The 14,331-nt window shown below is 31.0% G+C and overlaps 1 protein-coding gene across 3 annotated transcripts in view; it reads right to left on the reverse strand.

Annotated features, from left to right (window-relative positions):
• LOC141457004 (uncharacterized) overlaps positions 1-12,040 on the reverse strand; it is a 275,187-nt gene extending 263,147 nt beyond the window's left edge. For 2 of the 3 annotated variants that reach the window (XM_074133469.1, XM_074133468.1), the window contains exon 1: positions 11,884-12,040. In XM_074133469.1, coding sequence (XP_073989570.1) covers positions 11,884-11,895 — 12 coding nt within the window. In that variant the 5' untranslated portion in view covers positions 11,896-12,040. Of the gene's footprint in view, positions 1-202; positions 400-11,883 lie in introns of those variants that run through there. The other variant, XM_074133470.1, reaches the window with a different exon arrangement.
• Between the last annotated feature and the right edge of the window lie 2,291 nt (positions 12,041-14,331).

Here is a 14,331-nt window from a genome sequence, read left to right on the forward strand (position 1 = left end):
AATACAGAAGGCATAAAATTAAAATAATTGCTAGAAAATTAATTCTTATTTGTTGAAATGCAATTATTAAAAAAATTCATAACTATTTCATGTAACAGTATTTGGAAGTTTTGAATGAGCAAGAAATTCCCAAATTTCTGAAAAGAGCAATATTTTCGTAATGTAAATAATGTTTATCAATTACTGATAGCTCTAATCATACCTTGGGCCATGAAAACTATTGGCAACTGAGAGAAATATGTCCAAAATAAAAGCCACGCGATCTAGTTTAAAGAGAAACTGCACCATTTATAGAGAATTTAAATAACGCACTCTCGCACAACTCACTGAGAAACACGAAAAATAAACAATAATATGTAGGATGCGCTGGTCCTCGTTCTTGGTTGATTTCAAAAGTACTACTATTACTTGATACGATAGTTGACTGCAGGAACACCAACTTGCTCCCCTCCAATTCCAGAGAACTCTCCCCTCTTCATATTCCCCACTTTTTAAATATATTTCCTTTTAGTTGTTTATACTAATTTTGAGTACACATTTGAAGAATGAAGAGCCATATATCTGTTGCTCTATCTTTTATTTATTCACTAGAAATTTTAAATTTTTCACGACAATTCATAAATACAGATAGAAATCTAGAAAGTGTTTATGTCTGTGTATATTCTTTAACTTTCACTCCTTTTGACAACTTATCAAAACGATCAATGTTTTGCACGTTTTGTCTAATCTTCGTTGACATCCTATTAAATCTAAGTTTACTTTCATGAAGGAAGAGTTTTATTTCCATTCATAAACTGTCAGTTTTTTAACTACTCCAGCGTTTTAATGAAGGTATAATTGTTTATTTAATTACTAACTCCTGTGAATTAAATTCCAATTGCATGCTGGGAGTTCTTCAAAAGGTACCCAAAACTATCAAACAATCCAGACTCATACTTTAACCTTAATCTCCAAGCTACCCAAATTATCTCGAAACCTGCCGGTTCCCAAATGTAAATTTTCAATTCAATCAGAGACAAATCCCTGAACATGCCTTATCTCACTTTTATACCAACTATCCTCAAGTTTTTATGGTACAAATCTCAGGCCTAAGTCACCTAAATATGTAGCCCCAGTTTCACGTAGTTTCTACTACGCTTTGCTGACACAGCGCTGTAATCCAAGTACCCCCATCATGAATAGGTGATCAGCAACCTGTCGAAATCAATTCTGCTCAATTTAATCAACTCTATAGAAACATGTGATTTTACTTTTTATATAGATCTCTTGATTTAGCTTAAGTCGAAAGTTTGGCTCAAATTCATCTCTTCTCTTTCAATTTCTTAATTTTGTTGTTCCAAAATTTCTCCCTAATGACTAACGCCGGTTCTGGGTCAATTAATGGTTGTGTAAAACCCAACTCCATTCTATCTGCCTTCTCTTTACTCGATACAAAACAGCTTCAGAACCTTGTTCTGCACCTTGTACTTCGTTAGGCCTTCTTTTGCATTCTTTGGATGAATCCTCCGTACAATGAGTACTTCCAGAGTAGCCTGACTGTTTGAGAACATACTATTTACTTCTGTTGATACCAAATTATCTTAAGCATGCTACATACAGTCAAGAATCGCCATGACTTCTGCTTGAAACACAGTAACCATGTGACTGAGAAGTAGTTCTTACTTCCTATCCTTTCATGAAACTCACAAACTACCGGAGTACTAAAATGAGGGAGTCAAAAGTAGGTAGAAGCAGATCCCCTTCTCTGGCTGGTGCCAATGCAAATCTTCCCTTGCTGTTGCAAAGAATAGCCAACCTCGTCACGTCATTAATACCACAACTAGGAAGCCTAAAGAAAAAAATTCTTCAAAGAGCAGATGGACAAGAAACAAGATATGAAACTAAAAATAATCTGTAATTTCGACAGAGAAGTATCGAATGGAACGTTTAAGAGATAATTAACGAGAAATGTAATGGATATCAAGATAAGAAATGATTGAAGTAAATTTAACCCCTAAATGAAAAACCAAATGCTTCGAAAAGTAGAAAGTGAAATATTTTATTTAAAGATTTTTTTGTTATTTTAAAACTTCAAAAGTAATACGCTGAGATTAGGAAGTGTAGAAAACTTTTTCTTCAAGCTAATAACAAAAAAAAATAAGTTCACGAACTGTGGCGACCATAAAAATGTCACTGATCGTCCAAAATGATTACATTGTTCCTCTTTAAAACAAAACAGTTTTTCCTTTTCGCTTCTTCTCCCTGTATCTCATTAAAATATTGTTCTTTTTCTACTTCAATCACGAACTTTTTGTTTCTATGGTGGAAGTTAATAAGAAAACTAGTTTATCAAGTAAATGAACAAATGATCATGAAACTTCACTTATCTTCTGTTTTCCAATATTTTAATATTAAGCTGCAATCATTATAAGTAAATAATGAAAAATCTAAGAAGCCCTCAGAGGCAAATAACGTCCGCTATCAAAGCAGAATAATAAATAAATACAATAATAAGAGTGTTTACCAAACGTATTTTTTAAATAATCTTATATATTTACTTTTTGTTTTGATTCCCAACAATGGATCTTATTTAGTACTTTACCCAGTTACTTCTTCTTGTTTAAACAAGTATTGAAGTTGCGTTAATCTACAAAAAACCTGCTTGCTTTCGGATAAAATCAGCGATATCATCTAATACCGAGGACCTAACCATATTGTCGACATGTAAAACAGTTGGAAGGTAAAAAGTTTTAATCAAGAACTTCAAATCTAATTTTACAATCTTGTTCAAATCTTTCTATAGCAAGAATCTAAATTCAGTTTGAAACTATTTATTGATGTGAGAACCCCCACCCGCCAAGTTTCTATTGGCTTAAATAAAAGAGTTAATTAATGATTGTTATCTCATTTAAGACCTTTCATTGTTTGTTCGCTATTGTTTTCCGTTACGAAATTCAGCTCAGCAGTTAAAGGTAATTTGGTCTAATTAAATCGATAAATTACAGTGTAGTTCACGGTTTTATCAATCACGTTTAATCCAGGTATGTTTCAGAACTGAAGTTTTTTATATTTAATTAGGAAACATACTAAATTTAATGTTTAAAGAATATAATTGAATTCTTAGTTATTTGGTTCTTTCATCAGCTCTTTGCTGAGTAGAAACAAAACATGGACTTCCCATCAAAACGTATTTGGTCGCTATTAATCTTAAAATTTTGGGGAAACATAAACATTTTAGACTACTAGCATAGTACAGTCTATTGTTAGGGTTATTTCGAAGGCACGATTCATAAAAAGTCTTATTTTGAATAAAAAACTACGTTTCACTTTAGTTGAATACCACGCTTAAGCTCCTAGAAATTTGATTTGCTTTTTCAAATCTAAAGTTCTCGCACTAAAACAAAGCACTAAACTTATTACTTATTGCTTAGTTACAAGACACAAAGCGAGACCGATTTCCAAACATCACTTTTCTACTCAGAGATCATTTATTTCCATTGATGGATCATCTTCGAGTTAGAACAGCCATGATTATAATGATGTGGCTCTGCCTTTGTAAAAGGGATCGAAATGTAGACCTAAAGATGAGAATAGAAACACTACATATGCTTACCATATTGCCTGGAATGATAGCTGAGACCATCTTGTAGAGAACTGAGAGAAGAGTTCCAACTCTAGTTCCTTAAAAAATCCTTAAAATACCATGGAAGGATCATATCAGTAAAAAGCAAATTTTACATGGGTTATTGAACTTTTAAAGACGACGAAGCAAAACAGCGATTAGTACAGTCTTTTAAAGATTATACTGGTGGGTCCTAGCAGAAAACCTGGATAATTTGAGCAAATAAAAATGTATGACGTACGGATAGCTTCTAGTGCTCTACATTCAGCAAAAGACTTTTGTAAGATAGACCTGTTGTTTGGTAGCACTGAAGAAGTAGAAGAACAAGTACCAGATAGCTAGGTTTGCACCAAGCTAACACACGATAGGAAATGCCGGTGGCTTACATATCGCAATTCTCTTCTTAAAATCGCCACCGAATAACTAAGGCCAAGCATATTTAGTCTTTCTTTGGCTAAAAACGCCACAGTACAGTTATGTTGAAGTAAGTTTGCTAGAGTAAGTAACTCTAATAAGACTAATTAGACATTTAGTAAGCATGATGAAAATTTACAAATGAATAACGATTACAGTAAGATAAAATCGTAGAGTGTGACACAACACTTAGCTAAGAACACCTTGTTCCAAACCCAATAGCGAAAATGAAAAATAATTAAAGGAAAATTTGTTCAAGGATATTACGTAATATTAAATAAAAACACAAATTTTATATGTGTGATTTATCACTAGGTTTTGAATTCGTCATTAGGCATAGTTGTAAACATTGTGAAACCGTTACGCCGAGCTGACAATCAGAAAACCAGACAGGTAAAGGAAGAACTAAAGTTTAATGGCGTCAACATTAGTTTATTAAAGAGACATAAAGTGTGAAAGTAGTATTATTTAATTAACCAGAACGATAATTAATTATCTACAAATAAGTAAACTAAATTAATATATAATTAATGGTGTTTTTTGTTATTTAGAATTCTTAAAATCATTCATCACTTATAAAATTAACAGTAAAAGATACATTTTGCTTTGGTGGATAGATTTTTTTTTTTCTACTTTTTTATAGCGACTGTTGGCAGGTAAAGTAGGTTTCTTGGGCCAGCCCTAACATTCAAACTTACATGTTAGTTGGGACAAGCCTATGGCCGCACCCTCTGAGCACCTGATTTAAAAATAATGTACACTTGATAGCTGAGAGAATGGTGTACAAAGCAGAAGTCTTCTCTTGTCCGTCCTGTTTTTTATTATCTACAAATTTTATTTATCTGGTACGTCTTTTTGGTCGGAATAATTTCTTTTTTTGTTACTCCATTACAAATGACATAGGGCTGTACCGTTATTTGGTGTTCTAAAATAATTGATTAAGAGAAGCGCACTTCAGGAAACAGGCAAATGTAATAATTATTTAATTTCTCTTGCCCTTAGTTAAAATGAAATATTGCCATTGTAATTGTTTAACAATTTAGAATTCTCACCAATCATACATGTTAGCTGCTGATTAAGCGAAAGATTATGTGTCTGTTTATTTTCTGCTAAAAACATTACTTAGAGATAAATATAATTTGTTTTTATTAAAAAGTATGTATTAAGTTGGTTACCTTGAGTAAGTGAATTTTGTAGAATATAAGTGTACTAAGTTTTTTTACTGAACAGCAAAGAATCTTAAGTGAGACTGAATTCGCTGTGATTCGGAACCGCTGAACTGGTAAGGTAGTAACATCCTCAATAACAATATCTTCAAATACAAATTTCCTCTGTTTTTCAAAAATATATCTGCTAATTTCTTACATGAATTTAAATATTCTAAGATAAACTTGGAGAATATGAACACACGTGGCTCTTAAATTAACATAAGAACTGAACCTTAAGTAAGGTTACCCTCTTCCTTAGTTCTACGTCTAGATGAGATGTATATTCCCCCAACTCATCTATCGCACTAGACACATTTATTCCACGCATCGTGTGTCGTCTTTATCCGTTCTTTTTTATTCTTATCCTTTTTTAAATTATCTCAGTTTACCTCTCACATGATTACACAATGATGAAATCACTTAAAAAAAAAATCATCAGTTCTTTTGAATTATTCTTTAGTTGTGTCTGAATTTACTTTCTTTTAAATACTCGTAAGTTTGTATCTTGCCATGTTTTCGCATAAAATTGCAAACTCAAAACAAAATACATTTCCATCACCTACATTATAATAAATAGTATGGAATATATTGCCAGAACTTCAAATTTGAAGAGTATCTTAACTAGAACAGAGCTATTACACAATGAGCTTTACGTATAACATTTGTTTCAAATAGTATTTATTAAATTTGGAATGCTATTTGTTTAGGAAATAACAAATCACTTTAATTTGACGCAATTATCTGTTACACCTTTTTTCATGTATTTTGTGGGCAATAAAGCCTACTTGAAACCAAACTTCCGATAACATCGGCTGTACAATTTGGTGCTATGATCATTTTAACCCTCTAGGATACTTCTGGATGATATATAGATAACTACCATACCTTCAGTAAATTTCAGTATTTGTAAAGAATTGTAATTGGTAAGAAGATACCATTAGAACTGGAATTATTGAAGAGAAATTCTTGTGAGTGATCAAGAAGCAACATCTGTGGAGACTCTAAGCTGTTAGAAAGACAAAAATTAAGGATATGGACCTCAAGCTAGAGTTAATCACTTTTAATAACGATTCCATCCAAGGACAAACTGGAAACAAAAATACTATTAGCTTGAAGATATTCTGCAGATTAATTATAACTTTAATTTTAACAAACTGCAAGGTTAATAATTGAAAAATGAAAACCTATTGATGTATGGGAATTTAAAGACAATAGATCCTGAAAGTAGGTCGAACGAAGATTATAAGATCATTTTATTAAAAAACTATGATTTATTTAAACACTAATTTAATGATTTTATTACTCAATTATCGTACCTTATAAGACTTTAAAACTTTTTTTTAGCATTAGAATAAATGTTCATTTTGGTTTGGATTCATTCATCATCTGCAAACACGAACTAAAGTTAAAATGAAGTTTACTGCTGGCCGCTAAGTGATGGAATGCTCCCAATAGAGGGCGATAAATGGCAAACTCTGAACGAAGCAAATTGCAGGTAGCAATGTTCTACTCTCTAATAGTAAAGTTCAGTCATGCTTCTGAGAGGTTCACCTAACTTAAATATTCTTCCTTCTACCGGTTGTTCTCATTATTTTACTCGCCCATATGAATTATTTAAAGAAAATTTATTTTCCGCAATTTTTACTACTACTTTATTTTATTTGGGACTTCAGAACCCACTAAATATTTCTAACTTACTTCCTTAATACATTAATACTCATGAAGTTTAATACAAAAATTAAAATTTTGTGTTAAATAATAATTGTAATTATTTATTAAACAAATAAGCATAATTTTTATAATCTTTTTTTTCAACATTTGGAACAAACATTTGGAAGTAAAAAATAATCTGTTATATTTCCTTCGCAAGAAAATGAAAGGTATTATTTTTAATGGACGAGTTTTTCCAAAAGAGGGGGAAAAAATGCGATGGGAGAATCTAAAACCGATACTGATTACATTATTAAACTTTTTTGTTTCTAATTAATTTTTCTTTACCGACATATTCAAATTTGCTAAAATAGAAACTGTAGTTTTATTTATTTATTAATTTTTAAAACATTTTATTGTAAACGTTTTGACAAATATCTTGAGTTTCTGAAAATGTGATTAGGTTTGCAATGCCGGATAATATAGCTGGTTTTATTCATCAAAGCATCTATGTTTTTTATTTTCCTGACTGCTTTCGGATTTTCAGTAAGTATAATGTTAATTGGAAACTTAGTTGAAATCAGATTCTCTGCAATAAACTTAATCTACCCCCTGAGGAAAGATGAAAAATGGTCAGGAAAATTAAAAAAACATGCTTGTTTGCAACGACGGATAAAATAAACGGTCTTGAGTTTTTTTTTGTATTTAAGCCAAATAATTGGATATAAAGACGAGGAAGTCATTGAAAAATATTACAAAATTCATTCTTCTTTGGAAGTGGTAAATGGAATATAAGTCAATGCCATAATCTTAATGTTATATATATTAGAGAATACGGAACAAAACTTACAGGCATTGCATACAAATATAAATGCCCATATTTAAAGCATATTTACAGTACGTGCATTCATTGTTACTTGTTTCTTAATAACTGGTCACAGAAAGGCGAAAAGAGACCAAAGATTGCATAATTGTAGGTCACCTACCCAAATAACTGTTGCTATTGTTACCATAATTGCTGTACGAGTAAAACTGTTCTCTCATTCAATCATTACTAAACGTCTACAAGAGGACATAATGTTTTAAAGAAAAAAACTAGAAATAAAATCAGTATTTTTTTATAAGATTTATTTTCTCCAATGACATGAAAAGTTTTGGAAAAATAAGGATTTAACATATTGGCTGTGTTTTACATATATGGAAAAATAGTGAATCCCAAAAACAAAAAGTTGCAAAAAAAATTTACTGTTGTCCCTCCGAATTGTGATGTTCCTCTCAAAAAAATGGATTTTTTGGTGAGTTCCCACGTAATTAAATTTTAAACTTTAAACAACATTATGAATTGCCACTTCAGCCTGTATATGTTTTGTCAGTTATTTGATGAAGTGGATCGATACGGAATTCGTTTATGTCAAAGGAATTCCTTCTTAAATGAATTAGTAAAGTTCAAAGGTTATTTTTAATTTATTTAACCTGTGATTTCATAATTTTTTTTAAATAAGCTTTTTGCATAATTAGTATCTATAAAACAATTTTATGGAAAGCCACTTTGATTTCGTACTATTTTGTACAGTTTCTCTGCTTTTCTTGAAGTTTCTTGTCTAGGAGGTCAGTCAACTACAATCCTTCTTATTGACATAGTTGGTAGTTGATTGACCTCTTCCCAAGAAATTCCAAAAAAAAGGAGAGAAAACTTTGATTAGAAAGTTACGAAGTTAATGGCTTGAATGATTGATATTCAGTCCAACAGAGTAGACATTTACAATAAATACCAAGGCTGCTCAACGTAGAAATTTATTTCTATTATTATTTTATCTGTTTCATTTTTTTCTTTTTTATACCACAAGATTAAAGAATTTTACCTTTGAGCTAGAATTTTGTCCACCATTATTCGCACTTAAAAATTAATTTTGAAAAAACTTCACTTTCTAAGAGCATTTTCCAAAATTCAATGTAAAATAGAGAAGATCAGGGTAACACCCAACTACCAATTAGGATTCGTGGACGGGGCAGAATTACATACTTGACTACTAATTTTTTACTAACAGATAAAAAGTGACTAGCTACATGCGGATTCGAATTGGGAATCTCTTATTTACAAATCTATGCTTCCCTCCCATACTTTAAGAGCCAGTATTCTTTTAAATTATACAATTGACTCAGAAGAATCTTATAAAACTAATCATATACATTGTAAGCAGTGTTCCGTCAAGAGACAGTGCAATTTTTTGTCATTAATTTTCATCAACAATGCTTGTGAAACTCAGTGATGACAGTGCTAAGGTTTATTTCCTCCCAATTTATTATTGTTAACATTTGCAAAATAAAGTTTAGATCAATTTGCTGAAATTGCTATACACACTTCCGACCTAGCCCACAATGTCCTATTATTCAACAATCTATATTGAATAGAATTTTATCAATAGAGCCAACATGAATCAACATTTGTATTGATTATATAGCCAGTAATAAATTACAATCAATACAAGGTCATCATATGCTAGTACTCTAGTTAAATTAAAATGTTTTCCGCACTTATTCGGAGGATCACTATTTAAAAAATAGTCCTTAAATTGATTATTAATTCTTTTCCTTATATTCCTGCACTGAACATTTTTTCACGGTCAAATTCAAGAGGAAAACATATTGGATCATTACTTGCGGTATTAAGCAAATTGTGAATCATAGTCTTCTTCTTCACGTCAAGAAAATCTATTTATGGAATCCCATAGCCGAACTTACTGGATCCTAATGTTTGGGTCTTTGCATCAACGAACAAAAAGTATTCAAAAGTAGGATTTGATTTATTGACACCTGTTAAAATACATTTTTTAATAAATTTCACGTCTTCTTTCTTGGTATTTTTATTATTAAACTTATTAGGCAGAAAAGTGATGTTTAAAATTTGCTTTTAAAATCTTTTTTCTTTGGGACGCCATTAATGTAAAACGTCGTTGGGAAAAGAATCAGAAATCTTTCCAGAATTTGATACTATACATTATAAAAGAAAGTAAAAATGTATTCATAAAAATTAATTGTTATTACAATTAGTTATCTTTGTTGTCTCTCCAGCTGCTATACTGTAATTGACAACAGATAGAAGCGGCTTTCTTGACAGGCAGAAATGTCGTGAGTTGACTGGCAAACTGTAGGAAAGAGGGACGACTATTATCCAAAAGTGGATACCGATATATTACTTTATTACAGTTGGAGTAACAAGAAAGCCGACCAACAGTCGAAAAATAGGTCGAAGAATGAACAAACTTAACCTATAGAATACGATTGCTTAATAGTGCTTAGAGCTATAAGGATGGCTAAATACCTCGTGACCTACCAAAAAGTAGGATTGTTGCTTGCTATTGCCTATTAACGGACCACGCATTAGACACGTCTCGAACGTATCGGTATCGCGCAATTCTCGAATTAATCCCTTACTAAGGAGGAATATACTGAAGATAGCTACCTAGAATAGCACTCTCGAAAAGTTAAAAGATCAACTTTTAATGTTTTAGGCCGGACCACATCATTTTCCAACCGGCTCATTGACACAAAGTTTTTTAACTTAGCAACATTATAATGGGCTACTCGATGTCTAATTGCTAATCGCGGATGTAAAGATATTTCAAATAATAGTGAGAGAAAAAAATATTGTTATCGAAGTTTATAGAAAATTTCAAACTCACAGAAAAATGAAAAATCTCTTTAGTAAATTGACACAAAAGAAATTTTGATTCACAACAGCTTAACAGACGCCATTATGATGATTTCTACAACAGATTTGAGTTTTACTTAGTTTTTCTGCTAACAAACAATGTATTGATATAAAATCCCAACAATTTTCGGCCAAAAAATACCTAGACTAGCAGGAGAACAGAAACAATAGTCAATATAAATAAAATTCATTTTTGAAACTGAAAGATTTCATTTCTTACTCTTGACAGTATTAAGAGAAAATAAAAACATTTTTTAATGTTTCCTTTTAATCAAGAAATTTGTTTGAAAGCAATTTTCATTTTCTACCATGAAGTAGTTACAAATTAAATTTAGGCTTTAAAACTTTATAAATCGAAAGATCTCAACATTCGGCATTTCTCAGTCAAGAAATGTCCTTTTACCAAAATATTTACTTAAAATTCTACACAAGATTTCTTTTCTTCCACTTTTTTACTATTTTCAAACTAGAAAACACTCCAATGTTCTTTTTTAACTGAAATATTTTGCTTGAAAAACAATAAATCACTTTGACTGAAGAATTTCCTTAAAAAAAACATGTTTTAAGAAAATTCTTGATAAGGTTTTTTGATAAAGTTTGTATCCATAATGTATAATTATAAGTAAAAACTTTTCGTAAAAATGTCCACATTCGATATATCAGTACAAAAAGAAGGGAAATAGATTAGATTTTCTAATATTTTATGTATGCATATGTCATACTAAAAATATACATATATATATTTATATGAATAGCTTTCTTTAAATCATTGTCTTTAAGCAAATTACTAAAGATGATATTATTGAAATAATGACGACCAAAGATCTGGAAAAAAGTTTAAAAAGCCCCACATATGCGACATAAATATATAGAATATGTACGGATAAAGAAATTTTATTTAATTAGGCCGTTCTTTTTGTCAATAGAACCTATCCTTGTGTTCCCATATTTTAATTTCAATTTTCTTTTCAGAATTAATAGCAACCAATATCTATATCAGTTATATCTTTATCTAGTAATTAATCATTTATATGATTAAGGATATGATGTGTAAATTTTTGTGATAAGCTTTCGATGTTATCAATCAGTAATTTTTTAGAAGTCTGTTGAAAACTATTATGATAAAGATTATATTAGATAAATTTGTTTAACATTTCATATTATTGAAATGATTACTTTTTTTCTAAAATTTATTTATGTACTGAAGAAAAGAAACTAGAGAAAAGGCCGACGGAAAGGGACTGTAATAAAGACATTAATGACCAATTAATTGATTATAAAAATTACAGAAAACTCACCTTAGTAGCCATAATACTCAAAGCTGTCCTATTGGTGTATAATATCGGTGGGCATTGTTAGGAGCGTGTCAAATGACGTTCACTGGCTTAGTTACACTAGTGTATGATGGTGTCGTCTGCTCTAGCTTTCTGGATCAATACTCAACCAACCATTCCAACTTATAGAACTTTGTACCATAACAGATTCCGCGCATGGCTCACAAAACTGTATACCAAAAAAGTAACTTCCTCCCTTGGGCTTCATAAATACGAATCCTATTCATAATAATGCTTTTACTATAACTGGTAATTCTACAAAAGGTGAATGTTGTAATTATATTTTGTGGCTATTAGTAGTAAATCAAATAAATTCGATTAACTTTAGTTCTAGTAATTATTTCAAAAGAAAGCTAATTTGCACGATTTATTTCATAAAGATAATAAAATTAATTCTTCTGGTGAACAATACAGAAATCCCATTTCTGTGCATCAACATAATTATATGAATATCTCATTGTAAAGATGGATTATAATAATTTTTAAGATAAACAGGTGGAACATCTTAGCTTGTGCGTATCCTGTTCGTGGAGTATAAAAGCTGAGAAAAATAGAAATAAATAAGAAATTTTCATAAATTAGAAAAGAGTATCATATTTAGAATCGAGATTATATTTTCTTTTTAGGTGCTCGTAAAGGCATTATATTTCATGTTTTGGAGGCCTTTGGGCCAAAATTGGCCCGCGAATTCTCTCCGTTAGGTATATTAGGTTCCTTCAGCTCACTGGTGGTTGTGTTGAATTTTTGAAAAGGATATCTACTACTTCGTCGGTAACTCAGCAGAAATTTCTAGCAGATGTTTTACGAAGATAACCCGGAAACACTTGTAAATACCTCCTTCACAGCTGCTTGTATGTCGTGCATTGCATTAGTTGTCTTTTGGGCAAATTAGAAGACTCATTTTAGCGAAGGGCTTAATGCAATTCACGTCACACGGTGGTATGGATTGGATAAAGTGGCGCGAAACTTTTTGGCATAACTTGACAAACTTACAAGTTTTGTGATTGGTTGATGCCACAACTGCAAGAATTAGGAATCAAAGATATGTGGGCATGCAACAAGTTGGGGCACCACCACTCTAAGCGATTCATGTGCGTGAATTCATGGACAAAATATACCTGAAAGTTCACCTGCTTCGCTCGCTAAGCAGCCATTCAAAGTTCTAAGAGGATTCATAAAGAGAAAACAATAAATAATTATATAGTACATCGGACGAATCACGAGAAACGGAATTAACACTTTTGACCATGGGTATCTCCGCAAACATCCTCAGAACATGACACAGAATTCAGTTATTACTAAAATAACGACAGTAAAAATTCAGATTGTTTGCTAAATGTCTCAGGAGTCAAAAGTTATCTCTCTAGATCACAAAGGTTGTCTGGCCATGCCCTAACTGCAACGTGTTTCTTATTTTGGAGCCCCTAGATGAATAAACACTTTAGTGCTCAAAATCAGGCCAAGGAAAAAAAAAAAGTAAAGAAAAAGAAAATTTGAATAATTCTAAAAACCTAAAAAATCTTAATTTCACATTGGTGTCTGCATAATTATCACTTATATCGTATGTATTAGATCATTGCAATATGTAGGAAAATCCCTTAGAGGGAGCATGACTTACAAGCTCTACATAGAAATGATTAGATATTCTTTTAAGATTTTTAATTGGTCGGATGTTTCTGAAAATCCGTGATTGATCCATTGCAGCTGGAAAATTATACTGATGTTATCAGATTTGATTACCAAAGCCAATCATTCACTTATTCAGTTTTAAACTGGCTACGTCTCTTACGATACAGTTCTGCTCCGTAATAATCGTAAATAAATCAAGACAATCTACTAAAAAAAGAAACAGTTTAAGCTTGCTTCAAAAGCATTAAAAATATATTAGAGAAATCTCAGTTTAAAACGAAAAAATGTATCTTTTTTACTAATGAAGTCGTAAATAAACTTTCACATAACTGTAAGTTTAAATGTCAAAATTAAACTCTACAAATTAAGTGACAAGCTTAAGTTTGTCAGACTTTAAATTGTGTCCAACAAAGCAAATCAATTTTGTTTATTTACACGTTTCAAACACTCCAAGATTAAGAAAAAAATAATTATAAACATTATTATTAATTTGGTTGCATTACGGTTTTTCTCAACTTAATCCTTAATATCCTTCTTTACCTGTTAAAATATTTCCAATTACTAAATACCCAAATTTATAAAATAATAATAACTGCTATAATTTAGCATTTAGTAGCTTTCAAGTGAGAAGAAATAAATCTTTTAGTTAGCAATTGCTGCTTTCTCCAAGCATTCATGATTACTTGCACAATATTTTGATTGAGGTAAGCTTTCTAACATGGCCCCAAGGCTACTTTAATTTTCTCGTAAAAAATGTAGCAAATAAATGGATAGAAACCTAAA

The sequence above is a fragment of the Rhodnius prolixus genome, unplaced genomic scaffold (genome assembly GCF_049639745.1).
Source record: "Rhodnius prolixus isolate KJV_2025 unplaced genomic scaffold, Rpr scaffold_10, whole genome shotgun sequence".
Taxonomy (NCBI): domain Eukaryota; kingdom Metazoa; phylum Arthropoda; class Insecta; order Hemiptera; family Reduviidae; genus Rhodnius; species Rhodnius prolixus.